Below are 22,201 nucleotides of genomic sequence, written 5' to 3'. Positions count from 1 at the left end.
CAAACACAGTAGAACATTGTCTTGGGTGATCAGTAATGTTCAGATTTAGGGATCTCTGGGGGGGATTAAGGAAATCATCGTCGCCACGATCCTTCATGCATGTCATTTTCCGTCTTTTCTCCCCTCATTTCCTTTCTACTGTTGGCTAATCTATTTTTCCACATCAAAATACACATATACAAATACACTATATAAAGCTAATGTAAAATGTACTAATGTAAAATGCCGGTTCCGTGTGTCAAAATGGAGCGAAAAGGTTTTTTTTTAATTTAGCTGGATTAGTTTCTCTCTGTATTACGGCATCCCTCTCCCTCTCTCTCCATGGGAGACAGCACCTCTCTGCCGCCGCTGGCCTTTCTGTGGCAGCCGTTGGCTCTGCTGGGCTGTCACATCACACCCTCGCCCCTCTGCTGCTTGTCTTCCCCCTCTCTCTCTCACTCTCTCTCTCATTCTCCCTGTCTTCCGCATTCCCTCTTCCACTCTCCATGTGTCTTGTCAGTTGTGTTTGGCAATGGTGTCATTATTGGCCAGCCCGTATCACACTTCCTTCGATGAGCTGTCTGTCTGCTCTGCTCTTCTCTCTCCCTCTCTCTCTTTTTCAATCCCCCTGCTAGTGAGTTGCCCATGGCGGTTGTGTGTCACCTTTATACCCAAGAAACGCTGTCCCTCACAGACGTTACCCATAATGCCTTGCATGGCTGCCACTTATCTCCATCCCCTGCAGCTTGTCCCCATCACAAACCAGAATGATGTGAGTAAAAACAGCAAGCATACCACAGTAATGTAAGAAAAAAAAAACCCAGAGAGACTGTAATAATCAAATGGCATAACACTTTGCCTCTCCGCCTTTATTTATAGTGTAGGCCTGTAGGAAGTGATCATTGCTGGTGTTTATTGTTTTTTCCTTTAACATACATATGAGATGAGTTTTCTGATGGATTAATAATATAAAAAAAGGAGTGATGTATTGATTTAAGGTAAATATGCAGCTTTGTTTTCAAGTCTTTTGTTTTCTTTAAATGGAAAGAGACTCAAACATGTTCCCTTGGCAGCATTTGCTGTCAGATGTTCTGTTCCACTGAAAGGTCCACGAGGCACATCTCTACCGTCATATTTAACATGTACATGAACAATTCATCCTTACAAGCAGTCGACTGTTTAAACTTCTCCCCACAGTTTTGTTCTGACACTGACCCCTGCGTCATTCAGGGTCAAACCTCAGTGACTTCCCCTTTTTTTTTTGTGAGAGTATGTGTGTTCGTCGGGGCCTTGTGTTTCAGCTGGGAGCTCCTGATTGTGTGACACTCGTGTGCGGCAGATGAGACGGCCTGTCACTCAGCTTTGACCTGGCTGCCCTTTGAAGGCCAGGCCAGGGGGCGAAGAGGTGCCGCAAATGGCCTGTGAAGTTTACATACACTGCCCACTGCTAAACAGATTAGCTCTAATGAAGTGTCTAATGCCGGGGCCGCTGGCTGACATAATCCTGCCTGGCAGCTCGGCCCCTTGGCTGCCAAAAAAGCCGCCCTCCCTCCAGCCCTCTCTTCCGCCCTCGCATGGCCTCTGCTGCCACCCAGGGCGACTCCACACAGGGAGGTGCCCACTGTTAATCATGCCGGACAGTGTGCGATCTGACATGCAAATGTAGGTCATTGCATATGTAAATGTGTGATTAGGGGGCTGGCATGCCAGGACACATTAGCAAGACTGTGCTCTCAGCAGGCGGTTGTCACAGCGCTTTAGAGGCTCATGCTAACATTTGTCAAGCTACCACGCAGCGAATGAAAGCAATGCCCTCTTGTCCTCTCTGCCCCCCCCATCTCGCTCTCGCTCTCTCTCACTCTGAATCTACACACCTCATGCACCTGGTCACCATTATGACAAGTCATTGCAGAATAATATGGCCACACTTTCAATGTGACGCACCTTGTAGATTGTTGTGTTGGTCTGCGTTATGCCACCCTCTACTTTATTTTTACGCTTATGCAATATGTTACCGTCGTTGGTCGCTATTAGCAAAGTGCTTTTTTTTGAAAGAGCTGCCGTAATGTTGAAATAAAGGATTGTTGAGCAGTGTGTCATGCTGCCACAATGACTCTTGGACAGCTCAGTATGATGGTGGTGTCATGCTGAAAAATGCACACACCTCAATGGTGTTAAGTGTTAATTGGACAGGACTTCTAATTGGCTCACGCCTCTTCCTTTGGCTGTCAAATTTAAACTTTAAAAGCCCCTTATACCTATTTATATGGGGAATCCTGTTTGGAGTCGAGCTTCCCTTCACTCTCAATGTGTGTGTGTGTCTTTGTATTTGTTAACATAGCTATTGGTTTATCCTTGCAACACATTATTCAGTCTTTTGGTTGATTTTTGTCATCATACAGACAGTTAATGAGAGTTGACAGCACTCCACTCGTTGTCAACATTAAACATATAGGCTTCACTCCCTGAATATAAAATTTAATGTGAGGCTTGACCTTTAGTTGACCACTAATTGTGAAACAATAAGCTCATATATTCAACTGTCAGAAAAAACTGTGCTGGTTCTAACAGCTCAGATATAAGCATTGTTAATTTGATATTTTGAGATTTACGAATATTGACTGCACCAAGCAAGCAATTTTTCTACATTTTTCTAAAATTACAAATTTTTGACTTTATTCATTTCCAAAATAATCATCAGTATTTTGGTTGGGTTTAATTTAGGAATGCACTGATATTGCTCCGATACTGACTCAAATAGCTGGATCGGGTAACGGTGACAATAGGACACTATTATTTTAATAAATAAAAATTCACTACTGTTTAAATGTGTGTAATTATTTGTTAGATTTTGTTTTAAAAATTAGGAAAGCAATGTTTAAGTCAAACCTTCCTTTCACATAAAAGAGTGATCCCAGTCACTTCCACACAGTGAGGCTTACAGCTTATTTATTGCACACTGCTGTCGGATCGCTGCGTAATCATCCGATAGCCAAAGCCCGGTTGTCGGTTTCGGGACAGAACAAGTCAGAAGGGTGCCTCCCTGGTTTAATTGTTCACTTTAACTTGAATCTCATTGTTTTCCTTTTGTAGTGACGAGGCAGCTGAGGGAATCCTGTATAGCCTCCGGTCTGATGGTTACTCTGTCAAATTGCAAAACCTAAGTAATGCAGTTTGACACAGTTAACTTGAGTGTGATTACACTCCCTTCTTGTGTGTTTTAGTGCTTGGGAGATACATTTTTGACCTTCTCCCCCCCTCTTTGTCTTCCTTCCCTCTGTCCCGAGTCGCTTGCCCCAGAGCTGCTCCCACGGCCACGTTGGCAGAAGTGCAAGTGACATGTGGCATTCTGATATCTGTCACCTTCTGTTTGCTCCCGCCGACGCCTTGTACAAGTTTACCAAAAGGCTGGAAAGGTCACACAGCCTGTTCTGTGCTGTTTTTTCACACGTCATATCCAGGGGGCTCATTGTGGTTTATTTTTGAGTGTTTTTTTTTAATTGTGGAAGGTGACTGTTTCAGTCTGCACAGCCAATTGTGTGGCGAGAGAGGCGAGGAGTCCTGTCATCAGGGGCCCGGTGCCAGCCTGTCAGTGATTTATGTTGGCAGAAAACGGAAGGAAGAGGATTCCTGTGAACTCGACAAGCATTTTAGATAGGATGATTAGATGTTTGCGTTCATGTAAAGGGGTGTTTTATTCATTCTATTTGGGGCATTCGTTTTTTTCAGGGAGGTCAGAGTGCTGTTTTAGCCATTAAATGGCACCAATGAAGCCAAGGGTGATACAACCCCCTGCCTAGCAGATTTAAGTAGGGATGTAAATATAAATGTATATTATAAAACGATAAGAAAATAAGGACTTTCCTCCATCTATTGGCGTGAGTGAGATGTTATGGTTCTGCAGTTAAGTGTGTGCTTATTCCACAAGACCTCTCACAGCTTGACACGTCAGCCTAATGCCAGTCAAATCATCGGCAGCCGAGAGTAGCGTCTCAGCAAAACACACTACAGAAGCTGGGCTCTCACCACAGTTTCACCCACATCATTCAGCCCGCATCCTTTTCTTCTTTCACGTAACGAGGGTATAGTTGCACTTCAATGGTAAATACAGCCGCAAAATATATCTATTTTTTTTTTTATTTCAGAAACCATTGCAACCAGACATGGGCCATAACTCACTGGCAAACTTCCAGATTGAGAAGAAGATCGGACGTGGCCAGTTCAGTGAGGTGTACCGGGCGAGGTACCTGTTAGATAACACGTCAGTGGCCCTGAAGAAAGTCCAGGTAAGACACAGTAATGCGTATCATTTAGGATACAAATACTTTCAACACAGACAGCCTAATATACTCCCACTTAAAGGCAAGTTCATACAACTTGATAAACTGAAGGAAGCATGGTAACTATATATATATATTATATGATTTATTGCATGTTAGTATGCTGTAGAGAGCAACAGATCCAGATTTTTCTGCCGGTTTTGTTTTAATTAAGCAGTTGCAATTTGACTGTTATCTTACTGAATGTGCACGCACACACACACACGGATACATTCAGTATTTGACTTATACACACATACACACCACGAGGAGGATATGCTGTTCTCGTTGAGCATGTATACACACACACACACCTTACATGGGGATATGTGCGTGTTACTCAGATGTGAAACACCTGTAGTCACTCCAACGCCACCCTCTAGATAAGAGCAACCATGTTTTCTGCTAAGTGTTTTTTTTCTCCCCTATTTTCTCTACATTTCTCCATCTTACCATTTTTTTGAATATGCCATAACACCCCTCTCTGTCCTCTCTCTCTCCCCTTTTGATCTCTTGATAGATATTCGACTTGATGGATGCCAAAGCTCGGCAAGATTGCATCAAAGAGATAGATCTCCTTAAGGTAAAGAACCAGAGAGGAGGGAGACGGCGTCATGCGCCGCGCTCTGTTCTCTTAAGGTGCCTCAGCTGAGACCTTCCACCACAGGAAAACAATTGATCTGCACCAGACGGCTTGGATTTGTGTGTGTGTGTGTGTGTGTGTGTGTGTGTGTGTGTGTGTGTGTGTGTGTGTGTGTGTGTGTGTGTGTGTGTGTGTGTGTGTGTGTGTGTGTGTGTGTGTGTGTGTGTGTGTGTGTGTGTGTGTGTGTGTGTGTGTGTGTGTGTGTGTGTGTGTGTGTACAGTACGGTGTATTACTGTCTCTAAGCTTGTGTGTGTGTACACCAGTGTATCTTCCCTCCAGGCTCCCATTGACTCTTTTTTTAAATGCCAAAACTCCTGTTTTTAAAATCTTTTTGTAATGTTTAAACTGGGCAACAGTGCATCAGCATGGAAATGTAGCTCCCTCATGTGTCTCTTGATGTCTCCTCCCTTTCCTGATCTTGCTCTACTATTCCAATGAAGTGGTTTCATTTATCAAACTACCTTAAACACGTGTCAGCTTGGCGTCACGAAAATACTAATGAACAAACTTAATGACAGCTTCGCTAACTCCCCTCGTCTGCAAGATCCTATATGTGTGTCAAAAGTTGTGTGTGTTTGTGGTTTGATGGTGTGCGTGTGTGCATTCATGCGTTCCCGGTAGCATTTCCCTCCGTATACGAAGCCTTTCTGCGCATTCGTGTGCACCAAGGGCAGTTTGTGCACATACATACGCGCTCACATGTACACGTTAGGGAAAGAATACAAAACCAATTAGTTTGTACCACTCAAACACATCAGTGAGGCTCCCGGGGCTTTCAGGGCCAATCAAAGACAACAATACTCGGATGCAGGCGAGACCCAGTAGAGAGCTGTAATCTGACGAGCAGATCATTGATTTGATGCCACAAGACATCAGGGTTTGCCTGCATCTGTATCTCTGACCTCCGGATACATAAAAAAGGGGTCAGGGCAGGGTTAAATGTCACTCTGCCAGGTGACTATGTATCTCATTTCCTTTATTTCTCATTACATGGATCCTCTTTGTCCACACCCTTTGCTGTGTCCATTCCCTTCTGCTTGTCCCTATCAACTGTCCTATTCACCCAGTTGCTATCCGTCTCTCCTCCTTTCCCCTCTCTCTGCCCGTCTTCTCCCCTCAGAGCTTTTTGTTCCCCTCTTTTCATCCTGTAAGCTGATTGCTAGTGAACATGGAAGTTATGCCTGGCCCTGTGCTGCCCAGCCAGCCTGATAATAAAGGGCTGAGTGTGACAGAGAGACAGTCCTTCTGCCTTATCCCCCACTAGACAGGCCAACAAGAGACACAGCCAAATCAGAATAATGAGAGGCACACTGGCATGGACCGACTGGAATGACACACATACTGGCGCGTGATCACACACACACACACACACACACACACACACACAAACACTCCCATACACACTCAGTCGTGGCCTTTCAGCAGTCTATTTGTTTGTTTGTCTGTCTGTGTTTATGTCTGCTCATTCATCTGTATTTTCCTGTTCTGGCACGATGATTTCAACTTGAGAATCTCACTTCTCTTCCTGCCCTTTTGTCTAAATCCTCGCTGATAGGAATGTTGGGTGCAGAAATAGCCCCGCTCCCTGCCAATCCGCTAGTTTCACCATTCTTGAAATCCCACTGCTGTGGATTTCTCGTGCTTGTGGGTTACTATCAAGCCTGGATTATATTCTGAAGGCTAATGAGGTGCCCTAATCAGCACTGAAAAGCTGTAATGATGTCTGTGTATTTGGTTCTCTCTTTTGTGTTTATGTAAAAATGTTTGTGTGTGCACTTATGTCTGGCTTCTGTATGTGATTAGATTATACCAGAGGTCTACTGACAAGACAGAGAACTGGCAGCAACCAGCTTCATTCAACCTGATACACACTATAAATTCACTTTTATCTTTAGATCTTTATGAACAATACATCTATTTTGCACATTAAGCAAATATTTAGTTTCTCCTCTAATGGACAGGCAATGCAACATTGCATATCTACTGATTTTCTTGTTCAGTGAATTGACAAATATCAATATGTCGTGCTAAGCAAGGCATTCATCTCTAATGGTTATGGACGTGTCTGTCTTTAATTCATCTTTCTCAGCTGAAGGTCACTAAAATACATATTCCAACCAGCTCCTTTCCTCTGAGCATGTGCGTCTATTTAGAAAAACACAGTAACCTAATTTATTGTCATAGTCCATTTTATAACATCAGACTGCATTAGTCAGTGCCTTGTTCTTCTTTGAAACACATCACCAGTCCACCACATATATCACATAGAGTCGTGCATGATTAACTAATTACACACATTGGTGGGCCTCTGCGAGCATGTGTAATTACGTAATCATGCAAGCCTATGTGATATTTCCCGATGAATAATTGTTGTATTGCATCCATCATTTACATAAACATCTGCATGTGAGCATATCTCTTATTTCCCTGTGTCCTCTGCCTGAGGTTCAAGTTGTGGAAGAGGAGTGGAATGAGGTGGGGGGGGTTGGGGGGGGGGGACTTGTCATCACTCCCTGGCTGTGTTACAGTGTGGAGCCGTGCAGAACTGCCACTCTGAGCCAAAAATACATCTGGGAAGAGAGGACGAGGGAGAGATGGAGATGTGAGGAGGGGAAAGAACGAATGAGGGGATTGTGGAGGGATGCAGAGTGGAGAGTGTAGTGTTGCGTAGTGTACTGTACTGTGCTCTCCTTTCCCCTCTTCTCGGCATCATCCGGAGCATGAACATTTCTTTAATCACAGCGGAGAAAGCAGAGCCGAGCCGAGTGGAGGACGCGTGTCACACTGCTCCGTCTGCTCGCACACCCCCCCAACCCCACCCCCGACATTGCCACGCCACACAGCTCCATGTCTCCAGCTCTCCACATATCACCGTCTCTCCCTTTTCCCTCCACCCTTAACTTTGCTCACCTTATTCCTCTCCTGCTCATTTTTTCCTCCCTCCTCACCTTTTGTTCTCTTTCCATACCGCCTGTCTCCATCACTCTTTTGCTTGTCTGTGTCATTGTGTCATTTGTTTCCGTCCCTTCATTGCGCCCCCCCCCTCCCCCCTCCCTCCCCCTTTTCTCTTCTTGCTCTGGAAGGAGAGAGACTTTTTGTTTACTACAGGAAATGCTGTTCCTGCCTTATTGACCAACCAACAGGAATGAATCTCAGCCAGAGATGAGCCTGGGCTGCTTGTTTTTCTGACTGCTTGCCATGTCAGCCTGTCAGGCGTGTGTGTGTGTATGTGTGTATGTGTGTATGTGTGTGTGTTTGTTTCACACATGGGTTGTAGTCATCACAGACCGAGGGGTTGTTGTGACATGTCACCCAGCTTTGTCACACTGGAGGACAAAACAGTCTCATTAGGTCCACACTTACCAGATACGCATTCCAAATATGGACTTCACTGTTTTGCTTTAATTTTTTATCATCTGATAGGGTGGTTTTTGACATAAATTGTGTCACAAGTAAGACAATGCTTCTATCTGTAGCTCCTACAATGATTTTTTTCACTCTAGGAGTGGGTAGTGTGACCGTGGAAGCCATTAATATGATGTGTGTCAAACATGTCTTCTGTTTACTTTTTCTTTCTTCCTCCATGACATGTCGTTTCCCCCCCCCCCCCCTCCTCCCACAGCAATTGAACCATCCCAATGTGATAAAGTACCATGCGTCTTTTATTGAGGACAATGAGCTGAACATAGTCCTGGAGCTGGCCGATGCAGGGGACCTCTCACGTATGATCAAGGTAAGGAAATCTACACAACAGCAAAGTGCCCAGCAAACACTCTATCCCAGACAGTTGGGTGGTCATGAAATACTCCAAGTAACACTTAACCACAAGAACATTACAGGACACCGACTCAGCCGACTCGGCTTGTCAAATAAACCAAAATGTCTTGTTATTATAGGGGGAAATTCTGGTATATCGAACATCTGACAGAATACTCAGTCCAGCTGTATCACACTTTCTGTGTTATAAGGAATGCTGGTATGGAAACAACAAACTACTGACGTGGGCTTCAATAACTGAAGGAATGATGGCAGGAAGTCTGTGGTTTGTGGTTGTTACGGGATTCTGGACACCGAGTCAATCTGAATCATCCATTCCATACTGAAACCAAAAGCCGACGAATGCAACCCTGTTTAATCCCAGCAGTTTGTGTAGACTGTGAAAGGGAAGTCAAAAATCGCTGATTAATGGTGATAAAGTTCCAGTATGTCGTATGTAGGGGGGATGTGAACAAATGCTGAGCATGATGTGTCTTGTTTTCCTCACATCTTTTACATATGGAATCTCAAGGTGATATTTGAAAGAAGGCTTAAGGTTTTGATTTTTTCTTTCTCTAATTTACAATTATTTGTGCATCAATACTGACCACATCTCATCCAAACTAAGCCTGCCCAGCTTTTCATCTTGGCTTAATCTCCCTCAGAAGTAAAAATATAAGCAAATGTATATTAAGCACATAATGTGGCTTTATGTGGCTTTCACTTTCAGCCACATGGATCTGTCAAGTTGACCGTGTCTTAAACCTAAATCAAGTTTTTTTTTTTTTTGGAGGGATGTTGTTGTAATCGAAGCAGAAGGAACAGCTTGTTGAAAAGTTGTAGTGATTACATCCCAGGCTCACCCTGTTATTTGTCTGAGTTGGACCCATCTCCCAGTTATTATAAACACCTGCCAGTATTGCAAATTAGTGGTGTGCATATAAAAAAGCCTGGTCTTCTTCTCCCATGCATAAGTGATGCCGCAGCGTTGTATCGGCGAAGCTCGACAACCTGTTTGCAGACGTACTCGGCAGCTCCGCATCCACACAGTTCAACGCAGCAAATAAGAGGGGTGAAGATTAGCAGTACAAGAGACTGAACATGGCAGGCTCAGCACACACACTTAGACCAGTGATAGATATATCTATCCAGTACACACACACACACACACACCTACTGTGTGTAAGCGAATAATAACAACCATCGGAACACACACTCCACAAATGTTCAGAGATACATTTTACAAAGATGTATCGTGGCGACCTGAAGAGGTGAGGTAACGAGCCACTGAGCGTCACTGCGATCAGCTAAGCTACTAAGGATGTTGGGAGTATTCAGGCTGCATCATCTCCTTATGGCTGCTGACAACATGCACTCGTACACACAAGTGCACGCGACTCCTCCTCACCATTTGTTTCCTTCACAGTCCTAAATGATTTGTTTTTCTAATATAACAGCGCCAGTCCAGAGGTGCTTACCATGGATTAACCCCACCCACCCCAACCAACCCCAACCAACCCCCCCCAACGCCCCCAACGCCCCAGTCCCCTCCTTGGGCCATAATATGAAGTAAACACATTCGAACAGTGTGCCATATGTAAAACAGAACCACCACCCCCCGATGCATGAATTTAACATTTTTTATTCTTTTTGATTTCTCGTCCTCCATGCTGCTCTCTCCTCCCTTTTCTCTTTCCTTCATTCTCTATTACTCTCTCTCTCTCTCTCTCTCTCTCTCTCTCTCTCTCTCTCTCTCTCTCTCTCTTTCTCTCTCTCTGACCATTTCAGAATTCAAATGAAATCAAATGGTCCTTGATTTGCATGCACTTACAGAATATTGCATGTGCAGTGTTTGCTGTTAAAGGCATGGAGAGGAGGGTGGTGGTGGTGGTGTTGGTGGGCGTCTATGTGCTCCCCCATTGACATCAAACAGTCCTCTGATATGGAAATGGGAGGGCAAGGGAAGAATGGCTTCTCACTAAGGCTTTGTTTGGATGTGGGCCAAGGTCTATTCCTCCCTCTCTCCTCCATCTTTCTCTATCCCTCTCTTTCTCTCATGCCTTCCTTTTAATTTCTGTATCTCTTACCATCACCTACAACCTTTCCTTTACTTCCTTCCATTGTTCCACTATTTGTTGTCTCCCCATCCCTCTCTGTCTTTTCTCTACTTTGGTCTCTTTAGCTCTCTCTCACATTGTTTACTAGGGCTGTGGATCAGTAATTCCAGTAAAACAGTCCTGTCCATTCTCCTTCTTGACCCCGGTCCACATTAGAGATTATTCTTTGTCTAAAGTAGATAAACCTTCTTCCTACTAGATTTACACAACACCTAATATTGTATCATAAATATTGTAGCCTGATTAAGACACACACATATACTGCCAAGTATCTTTTATATGGGTAACAGCAGTAGTTGTATCTCCATACATATGTATATATATATATATGCATGTACACACACAGTTATACAAATGGATGGACAATATAATAGGAATACATTAAAATACAATGACGTTCGATGTTCCCCTTTAGTAAATTTGTAAGCCAATAATGTCTTTTTGAGACTGTCAGAAGTTTTGATTCAACCTAATTATTGAAGTTGTATTTTGCCGTGTTGCACACACAGTCTGTCGAGACAAATATCAATTTTGCAGTGCAATGCAGCTTTTTAATCATTGTTTGGGATGTTCATTCTTCATTTGATAACTATTGTGGTCTGATTCATCTTGTTACTTTCCAGCTGATTCTCGTAAACGTGATGTCTCAGGAACCCTAGGGCGCTTGTGCCAAATTTGAAGAAATTTGGCACCAACGTCCTCTTGTACTCAAAGATGAACTAAATAGAATTTGGTGTTCAAAGGTCAAAGTAGGGCTGTTCGATTTTGCCCAAAAATAAAATCCCGATTTTCTTCTCACAAAATCCGATTTTTGATTACGATTTATTTTGTGAAATGACAAAAGGCAAAGAAATTATTTCAAATATGCTGTTTTTTATTGAACATTTTGCAAATAATTTCCCCATTGGGATTTGAGTGCAAACCTTTCTCTTATTCAACAAAAAATCCCTCAAGGGATTAATGTAAAGAACAATTAATGAAATTTTGCCATCTGGCTTTGCTCCATGTTATCTTCTTGTAGACCTCTTGTAAACAAAAAAAACAATCCCTTTGGGATTAAGAGAAAAACCTCACTTTCACATGTATCTTAAGGTGTGTCCATTAAACAAAAATGAATGAATAAAGTGCAGAACTTTAACTTAACAAAAAAAAATCGATTTTACGATTTTCACGTTTTTAACATCGTCCTAACTACATAATCACGATTGCGATTTAAAATTGATTAATCGAACAGGCCTAGGTTAAAGTCACTGTGACTTCAAGTCCGACCCATTCTTGTGAACACGATATCTGGGTGGCTGAGGCATCCAACCATGAGGCAGTAATCCTACTTCGAGGTAGGAGTCTGTGCTAAATGCTTGAAATGTTATGTGGTGTGCAGGACTCTCATCCAAGCTAGCTAAAGTTTGGGTTTTCTGCTCATTCAAATAGAACCACAAGGACACCCCATAAAATCCTGCTGGTAGCCAGGCTTCTTACATACTCTTAATCTTACCCACTGTTGTTGATCCTATCCGCACTTGTTGATTATGGTCTCTGTCGATCAATAAGCCATTATGCCTAAGTTGAAGATCTGTCATCACTATGGCTTCTCTGGATAAAGACACTTAGCCCTGGAAAATGAATAAATAAACCAAAAACAACTTGAACCGCTGCGCCTGTACCTAACAGAAGAGCTGTGTGCCAGATGGGAGACTTTTGGAAGGTACCACAAGTTACTTCTCTCTGTTCCCAAGAATGCATGTGCTTTCCATTGAAGGCCATCGAGAAAATGAGACGAGGCTTGGTTAGGCAGGGGACAGACCGAGAGGAGAGTGGTCTGGGTTCCATTAGCAGTGGAGCCAGAGCTGGGGACTGGGGCCGGGGATGGATGCTGTATAAACACACACAGACAGAAACAATTTGCTACCAACTTAAAATTGCTACACAAAACTAAATCCTGTCCCACACAAAACCCCTTTCTCGCTTGTGCTAAAATATATTATTTTTGCCGTCTTTCAGGTATGCTTATATTGCTTTGATTTTCATATTTGATATGCGTGTTTGTGTTTACTTTACAGCACTTTAAGAAGCAGAGGAGGCTTATCCCAGAGAGAACAGTGTGGAAGTACTTCGTCCAGCTCTGCAGTGCACTCGAACACATGCACTCCCGAAGAGTCATGCACAGAGGTAGCGTTGATGCACACATACATATACTGTACAGTCTGGTGGATGCTTGGCCTTAAAGAGGCTCTTTAACCTCAAATAAATTGAGATGTGGTCGTGAATGTTACCAAAAAAGTCCTACAACTGCATTACCATACAACACCAGCAAAACTTTGACCACAATGAAGATGTTGTTCGCTGTGATGGCTTCTCTATCTCTATAAGTTTCAAGTCTCTGCAGGTAAATTTGAAATGGCATACTAAATGGATCTGTGACCTAAGTCACTGCATATCGCTGTGTTCCTGTACATTTCCTAGTGAACAGAATAAATCATACACTACTTCTAGCACGTCCCTTTTAAAGTCTTGAAAAAAGTGGATAATCGTGGAACAGAAAATCAGTGAATTCTCGATCGATCGTGTTGCATGACAGACGGCTTAAGTGTAGGTGTTAAACAACACAGAGCCCAGAAAACACAGTGTTTATGGGCCCACATGCTTTCAGTAGGGCCCAATCAAATCAAGTGGATTCATGCACACACTCTGACACACACACACACACACACACACACACACACACACACACACACACACACACACACACACACACACACACAGGTGGTGCACTTCCGTTGGGCTGACTCTAATTAGGGCACAGGGACACTAATGAACCCTGAGCTCTGCGCTTTAATGATCACTTAACAGAGAAGGCCTATTCAAAAGCCGCTTACAATTATATTAGAGCAGTAAATTTCAAAGGCTGATGCAGGTCACATTAATATTACTTTGAAAAAAGCAACAGAAACAGTTTGCTAACGCCCACATTAACTGAAATGAATATTTACAATCGCACAATTTATTTATGCAGGTTTCTGAGCAAAGCCCAAAACACTTTCCCAAGTTCATCACAGTGAACACAAACTTTATTTGTTAATGATCATACATCCATACCGAAGGCATCGTTGTCCCTCAAATGATCTGTCATTAACATTAGGAATATAATCAGTTGTTTGGACTTCCTCTCCTCTCCAGATATCAAGCCAGCCAATGTATTCATCACAGCTACCGGAGTAGTGAAACTAGGAGACTTGGGACTTGGACGATTCTTCAGCTCCAAAACCACCGCTGCTCACTCACTAGGTACGTTACTGGAGTCAACACATGCCTTATGTGGAAATACACATGTAGACACACACTCTTCACTTATGAGCACACAAATGCATACTTAGACACTTAGACACAGCGGTCCCTAGTAATCACCCAATGCTGGATGTGTTTCATTAGGCACACTGAGCCCAGAGCCATGTGTCATGTAGTCATGCAGCCTGGCCACGTTTGTGCCCAGCCCCTTCATAGGCCACTTAGCCACTTCCTGTTGCCTTGACCTTTAAACCCAACACATTTGAAGACTCGGCAGAGGCCTGCGACACACAACTCTGATTTTGACTGTGTGCCATAAAACAAACCAGCCAACTTTACAATCACGGTTACTGTTGGCATTGATGGGTGTTTGTCACTTGTATGGGGGAAAAAAATCATGCAATTTTTTTTTTGTTCAAGTAAGTGAAAATTGTAACCCAACCCAAAATGACAGAAAAGCCCTAAGAATGAAAGAATTGACTGTTAAACCTGTGACTGTACAAACTGACAAACAGAACGGTACCACATGTTTAAATGCATTCTTTGACGCATGTGGCGTTTAATGACCTGAATGGGCCTTTTACTGTAAATCTTAAGGAGTCAAGCCTCTAACCTCAGGAAGAGTGTGAAACAACAAGTGATTCTTGATTTCCAGAGGAATAGACATTTGTACCATTTACCAAACCGTAAGCTTGCCTTAATTTGCAGGAGACATGGGGTTCAACATAAATACCTACAGACCTTATTTCAAGGGCGTCCCAGTGTTTGAAACACAACTGTACCTATGAACAATAATAAACATGAAGTCTACGGTATCAGAACATGATGCATTCTGCCCTTTAAATGTTTTAAAAATAATATATATGCAAGGAGTGAAGGGAGTGCGGGGCCAAGCCAAGGGCCAATTAGGATCAGGAGCCTGGTCTTTATAAAACAATGAAAACCATAGAGGTACCTTTTTTCTACACATTCTGATCATTTGGAGCTGGCTTCCCTTCTTTTGTTTTCGTATTTTGTATTAATGGTGTTGGAATGAATCTCTTGAGTCCACTATAAGCTGTTGCATGTCAAATTTTACACTGTAAAATGTCACACAGTTCGTAGTTAGTGCTATCGAACATCCCCTTGGCATTATCAGTTGCTCCATAGTTTGGTAAATGTAGAAATATTAATCCGCAGACAAATATAAAGGCTGTCATTCACACTGTCTCACTTCCCTATGCCAAACTATTATTACCCTAAACAGCATGCTGTTCTCAGCCTCTGTGCAGCAGTGGCCCAGCCGTTTGAGGAGGTGTGAATCACACAATCAGCTTGACAGTAGCCGCATCCATGAAGCAGCGTGCAGTGGCAATGTAGTCGGGTGAAAGCGTCTGTGATTGTTCATTAAATGTTGAATCCACAGCACCCTCTTTAGGCTGTCGGAGGATAGGCAGCCCTGCAAGCACAGGGGGGTCAGCTGGAATACTGTCACCGTTAATTTGATACAAACAAAACCGCTTTGGTAATCTCCAGAAAACGACATAGATCTCGGTGTCATATTACCTCCAGTGCAGAGTCAATGCACAGTCAGAAGTAGAACAGTTACATTGGCCCTGAGATCAGAACATTAACTCGTCACAAATAGAGTAGAGAGTATGTGAAATATGCATTTGAGATTGTAATGATGTATTTTACATGAACGTCCATATCCTTTTAGTAATATTCTAACTATATGAGGATGTATTTAGTAGATCATGTACAGTCAAAGCAGTCAGGCCTGTTGACACAAGGGATTCTCTGTCCCTAGCTTTCCCAGCTTCCCATTCCTTGCAGCTGATTTTAAATCGCAGATCTCCTCTCTGTCTACTTCGTTGTCACGTGTCCTTATCTCCTGCTGCTGTTTCTCTATCCAACATGTCATCACCTTCCCTTCCCTCTGACCCTCCCTGTGGTGCTTCCACTTTTTGAGAGAGAAACAGAGGCAGAAAGGTAGACTGTGCTGGGTACAAAGTGAACGTGGCACTGGAAAAAGAAGAGGAAAAAAGAAAGCAGAGAGAAAGAAAAAAGTTATAAGGAGAGTGAGAAAGAAAGAGGAGAGAACGTGACAATGTGACAAAAAATGGAAGAGAAAAAGGAAAGTAAGAGAGAGAGAGTGATAGAAGAAAAATAATTTGTGTGCGTGTGCGCGTGTGTGTGTGTGTGTGTGTGTGTGCGCGTGTGTGCGTGTGTGTGCGTGCGTGTGTGTGTGTGTGTGTGCCAGCGTGGGTCTGTAATGAGCCCAGTAGAGCAGGGTGGTGGAGATGAGATGGAGGTCCAGGCATACAGCCTGTCAGCTCCCAGGCTTTCAACTCAGCCGCTCAGCAGCCTGCAGACACACACACACACACACTTTTTTTTTACACACACCGAGAGACACACAGACTCTTTGTCTCCTATACTGATGTATGTATGCACAGACACGCATGTGCAAATCCATATGGGCTTGGATTCATGCACACATGCAGAAGCAGATGATCGTGCACATTCATACCGATTAGCAACATACAGACGGACAGACAAACACTCTGGGACCCAAGAATGCCAAAAAAAATCACGCAAGCATGTAAAAGACGTAGTGTTTTTGGTTGCTGAGGATGGGTATTTAGGGTTATGGCAAGAGATGTGCTAAAGAGAAAAGAATACAAGAACGATGGTAACAGGGAAGCTGATGCAATCGTTAGAGGAATGAGAGACTCGCCAATTGGCAGTAATACGTTGTATAATATACCTGCAATTAACACCTGTAATGAGAGAGGTGTTAACGACGAGGACTGGGGGAAAAGGGAGGAAAAGGAAAGGAGAGGAGGAGGGAGAACTAGATGGAAGCAGAAAAACTTCGGGGAGGCGAATGTTGAAAATAATTATGACTATTTCAACATGTAGGCCCATATAAAGGCATGGTTATCTTTTTAAGGGCAAGCAAGCAAGCCATGAAACAGAGAGGGGTAGGTGGAGAGCCAAATGGGGGGTGAGGGCTCAGCAGGACATATAGAAAACCAAGAAAAAACATAATGGGAATATAAAGGAATACAGAGAACCCCTTCTGACTTTAAGATTAAGTCCTTCTGGCCGTGCTCCTGCCTCAAACTTTACATCTTATTTATTAGAACACGATAAAGCAAAGGTTTCCAAACTCCTGCCTTGGGTCTGAGTGAGAAACTAAATCATAGCCTCTGAGCTGAATGTTGGTTGCTGTTCAAAAATATCAGAAACTGGTAATAGAGCGCAGATTAGAGAAGGCCCACACACTAAATGGGAACTCCCTTTGAAAGGCTTCAGTGTTTAAACGGTCATGAAAAAGCTTTCGTTTTGAAATTGTTGATAAGTTAATTGCAGCGCCTCTGAATCAGTAAATGTTGGTTCATTCAACAGAACATCCAGCAGGGTTGAGAGTGAGCTTCTATACACTGGATGGCATTTCACCCCGCATACAACGACGATTACCCCGTTTGGCGTAAACTGCAGTGTTGTCACAGCCATTCACAATAATGGAAATCAATCCCAACATGACTTTCAATTTCTTTGCATGAATAAGTAATGTGCCCTTGATTTAGCATGCTGAAGGAGCCGGAGCCCAGCACTGCCGCCTTTTTTTTTTTTTTTAATGCCACTATTAGCATAAGAGAGGCTGATTCTTTTTAATCAACTAATAATGAATGTTAGGGGAGCTTGTTCAGACCGCACCATGAGACCTCACAGCATGCACAGACGCACACACGTGCACGCTCGCATGGGCGCGCACGCGCACGCGATCCACAATGCCAACCTGATGACCAATTAAAACACCAATCCCCTGCTTATTCTTCCACTTGCTCTCTCTCGCTTCTTCTTTGGCTGTGCAGATGCTGATTATTTTTGGAATGACAGGTAACACTTCATTATTAAAAACCACACATTTAAGATTAAAACGTTTTTTTTTTCTCAACCCAATTAGATCTGCATCAAAATGAAAAGTGTTAGCTTTTATTTTAGTACCCGTAGACTTAGAGACTAATAGCCCCCCTCTGTAATAGTTTTATTAATTGAAGTTACATTAGTTGAGTTTATTCCAACCTGTTAATGTGCAGAATGACTCTGGAGAGTTTGCGTGTGTGTGTGTGTGCGCGTGCACACGTGAATACTGTGGCTAAGTGTGTAGTTAGGGGTTTTTCCAACCATTTTCCTGCTAACCGACTTTTCTCCTGAGTTCTTTCCACTTGAGAGCTGTTCTCACCTACCCAGCTCCCTCCAACTGTTTATGTGTATTGTAAAACCTTTTCCTCGTAGCTCTGTCTGTTTCCCACACGTTTGTGTATATAGGCTAGGGGTAAAGTCTTAGTAGAAGACACTAATGTCTAAAAAGCATACTGACAAGAAGGAAGTAGATGAGAAAATAGCTAAATCAGCTGACACAGTGGAGCATCGAGGCCGATGGGCACATGATCCTCAGAAGGGCATCAAGGCCAGACAGAGACGGCGCCGGTCCAACTTCTTATACAGCAGAGCTAAGAAAAAGTCCCCCTAGTTTTCCCTTTCTGCTTGTAGTGTCAAATACTCTGCAATATTTTGTTTCTGCCAATTAATGTGTAAAGCCTCAACTGTAGAGAAAAGATGCAAAGTTGGCTGGCGTCCTGTTTGACTGGACTGATAACCTGAAAACTACGTTGCATAGTACGGGACACCACAGGTTTAGAGTGAACATTGGGCACACTGCTTTTCAAACGAGTAAAAAAGGCAAATAGATGACATACTGTAACAAATTGTTGTATTTATGTACTATCTCTTATTGTAATCGGACTCGGTGTTCAGTTATGTCACCTTTTTTTTTAGTTGAAATATAAGGATAAGAATAAGGAATATTTGAGCAGAAAAAAATCAGGTTAATTACGGTATGGATACCAAGGAGAACGCAAGACAATGCCTGCAATGACTGTAAACATGTGATATGTAAAGCCTGAGGTGTACAGTGTAGCGTACACACATTGTCATGTGCAGCGATGCTACTGATTGATGTACACCAACTCGGCAGTGTCTGCGTAGCTGTCATCTGCGTATTTCAGTCAGCCTCTGTTCACACGTTTGCTTGAAACCACGTGGAATGATGGAGTCTGAGAGCTGATCAGTACTGGTTAGAGGTCTGGTAAAAATTCAATCCGTTAACCATATGTGAATAATATAAAACCCCTCCTTGATTCGCTTGATAGACTTTTATATGGGAAATCACAGCAAAACCCAAACCAAATGAAAAAAGCAGCCAGTCTGAGTCGGCTGAGAAAGCGGCAAATCTCCAGAGCTTCCTGCAGTGTGTTACGGATGTGATGCTGAGCGGTGGTTCATCTTTGTGTCCAGTTGGGTGAAGGTCTGATTCTCTGGAACTCTGCCAGTTGCCATGGCAGTTTGGGATTCTTGAGTTTTCCAAACCAGAACCAGAAACGACGGCCAACTTTTAAGGCTCCACCGCTGCTCCCTGGGCGTACTCTCCGACTACTGTTTCAGATCATTATCCAGCCCCGCTAATCAAAAGTGATTTATGTATATTCTGTGTGTGCGAGTATGTCTGCTCTACATGTGTACGCAACTTGGTGCTGCTTGTACAGTTTCATGCTCTGTATTGATGTGTCTTACTTCAGCGTACTTAGAATGAACAGAAGCGATGCGCTTGAAAGTCTCGTTTTTAAACTCCTTGCTAATATACGGTGAGTATTCAAACTCCTGAATGTGTCCCAGTGTGAGACGACACCTCCATTCCTCACCTGCTTGATGTTGATGAACTGGGGGGGGGGGGAGCATATATAGGTTTGCATTGCAAAATGCTAACGCTCACTCTCTCTTTGTCTTGCTCCCCTCTGTCTATCTCTGTCTGTCCTCCTCCCTCCCCCCTCCTCTCCCTCCCTCCCTCCCCCCTCTCTCCCTGTTTTCCAGTGGGAACTCCTTACTACATGTCACCGGAGAGGATACATGAAAACGGATACAACTTCAAATCTGACATCTGGTCGCTAGGATGCCTGCTCTACGAGGTAAACTATGGGAATGTGTGCACACACTGTCACCCTGCAGTCGACTGTAGGAGTGACATGAGAACAAGCACAAACAAACGCACCATCCTCAATATAATAGAGTCAAAATATATACAAATACACCTGCACCCTGCCCCCTCCCATATTGTCATATTGTGCAAAATAAAAAAAGATTCACACTTTTATACTCAATCAATATTCAAATGGTATGTTCATTTTCATTACCTGTTATCCCTCCGTTTCCTTACTTCTTGCTCTTAAGGCACTTAGAGTTGAAGTTCTTTAGCCTGGGAACCTGCTGAATGTTGAAACGCTGACGAGTGAAGGGAACTGACATGGCCATGTGTTTTAGATAAGGCCGCCCAGTGACACTGACTAGTTTGATTAGTCGGGAGCAAAACACCACAGAGCTCTGCTGTAGACCTCGCTGAGGGGCAATAAGCCCGGAAGGAGAACAGAGGAGGGAACAAAGAGCAAAGAGTGAGGAGCAGAACACCGATAGACATGGATGATAGCAGTCAATCTGATGTTTCACCTTGCCCAGCCTCGCACGCACAACATTCTCAGAGACACACTGCCAGCCGAGGAAACACCCACATTTCCCTCCTTTCCCATAATTCCCCTGAGTTGCTGATCACTTGGGCTGCATTTCAACGCACCAGTGACTACACCTTCTGCACAGCGCCTCAGGCATGGAGAGGTAGAGAACATGCAAGGGAGAAGTTTATGCTCAGCTTGCAGGTCATGGTTGCTCAGAGACCACAGTCCTTCATGCTGATTAGTTCCCCACAATGCACTGCGGTAATGCTGGGCTGTGGTTGGCTGAGAGCAGGGCTGTAGGTCGCATTCTGTTTTCGTACGTTTTATGTGTGGTGTATGTGTGTGTTTTACAATGAATATGCTACTTTTGCCTTAAATGAAACCAGATTACTCCGGTTTATATGACTTCTGTTGCATAGTTTGTCCAGGTACGATGATTGCATAATCTTTGGTTTATTTGAATTAATTTGCGGCGAATTTGTTAGGGTGAGATTGCTTTTATTTTTTATTTAGGTTTAATTAAAATTAATTGTGACATTATTTTTTTTTTACAGTAGAGATACAGACAGGAAATTCAAGAAAAAAAAGAGAGGGTATGACATAATACAGAGCCCACTGGATAACATTTAACAACTTTTTCACAATATTTAGAAGCTTGAGAGGAAAATATTTCCACCTGGAAAACATCAAACGTTTGGCTTGGTTACATTATATTTGAAGATCTATGGTGCGACTTGATGTTTTATATGTCAGTTTTGTTTTTTAAAATCGTGATAGTACTGCATGCGCAGCTTGAACATTGATTGTTTCATAGTTTCAGATGGGGCACAGACATGACTTTCACCCTTAGGACAACTGCTAGGGGTCACAGTCTGGACTCAGCACTGAGAAAGCAAGATGGAGACCAGTGATGAGGAGAGGGAAAGTGAGAGCTAGAGAGCAAAAGTGAAAGAAATAGAGGAAGACTTGTTGCTCTCTCAGGTGACCAGAAGGCAAGGAATAAAGATGTAAGGTGAGAATCTATATAGGAACAATATAGGAAGTTAGAGACGGGGAAGGTGATAGACAGAAGATGTCTAAGAGAGAATGAAAAAAGAGAGAGCAGAGGGGGAGAAGTGGAAGGGGAGAAATAACAAATAGTGAGAGCAGTGTTATAGATTGCTGGAGAGGAGAGAAAAACGGGGGGTGTTCATTCAGACGGTAAGAGATGGAACTCCAACCATCAGGTCAAGGTGAGCCATGCGAGGAGCCTGTGGAGATAAAGATTTTACAACCTTATTGTTACCAGAGCAGTGCTCACCACACCATGCATATTCTCTTTGAAGAGCAGACCCTTGCTTTCCACTCGTCTTGGTAAGAGAGCTCCACGGTGCATTCAGTGTCGGGGAAACCTACCTCTTTCTCTCCGAAACTCTCTCCTCCATTTCTCTTTGCTCTATTCTCCTCTTCTATACGTTTCCCTCCGCATGCCTCCCTCTTCCTCACTTAACCTGCAGGCATAAGGAATTCACATAGAAATCCACGCCTGATCCCTTTGGTACTCA

At 43.3% G+C, this 22,201-nt stretch overlaps 1 protein-coding gene across 1 annotated transcript in view; it reads left to right on the top strand.

Moving 5' to 3' along the window:
- Positions 1-22,201, top strand: part of nek7 (NIMA-related kinase 7) — a 58,293-nt gene that overhangs the window by 23,768 nt on the left and 12,324 nt on the right. Inside the window, exons 3-8 of the mRNA XM_084012113.1 lie at positions 4,125-4,265; positions 4,819-4,881; positions 8,565-8,675; positions 12,876-12,984; positions 13,993-14,100; positions 20,023-20,117. Coding sequence (XP_083868239.1) covers positions 4,125-4,265; positions 4,819-4,881; positions 8,565-8,675; positions 12,876-12,984; positions 13,993-14,100; positions 20,023-20,117 — 627 coding nt within the window. The remainder of the gene's footprint in view (positions 1-4,124; positions 4,266-4,818; positions 4,882-8,564; positions 8,676-12,875; positions 12,985-13,992; positions 14,101-20,022; positions 20,118-22,201) is intronic.

This window comes from Eutrigla gurnardus, assembly GCF_963514095.1.
Source record: "Eutrigla gurnardus genome assembly, chromosome: 6".
NCBI classification, from domain to species: domain Eukaryota; kingdom Metazoa; phylum Chordata; class Actinopteri; order Perciformes; family Triglidae; genus Eutrigla; species Eutrigla gurnardus.
This window is presented reverse-complemented; position numbering and strand designations above follow the sequence as displayed.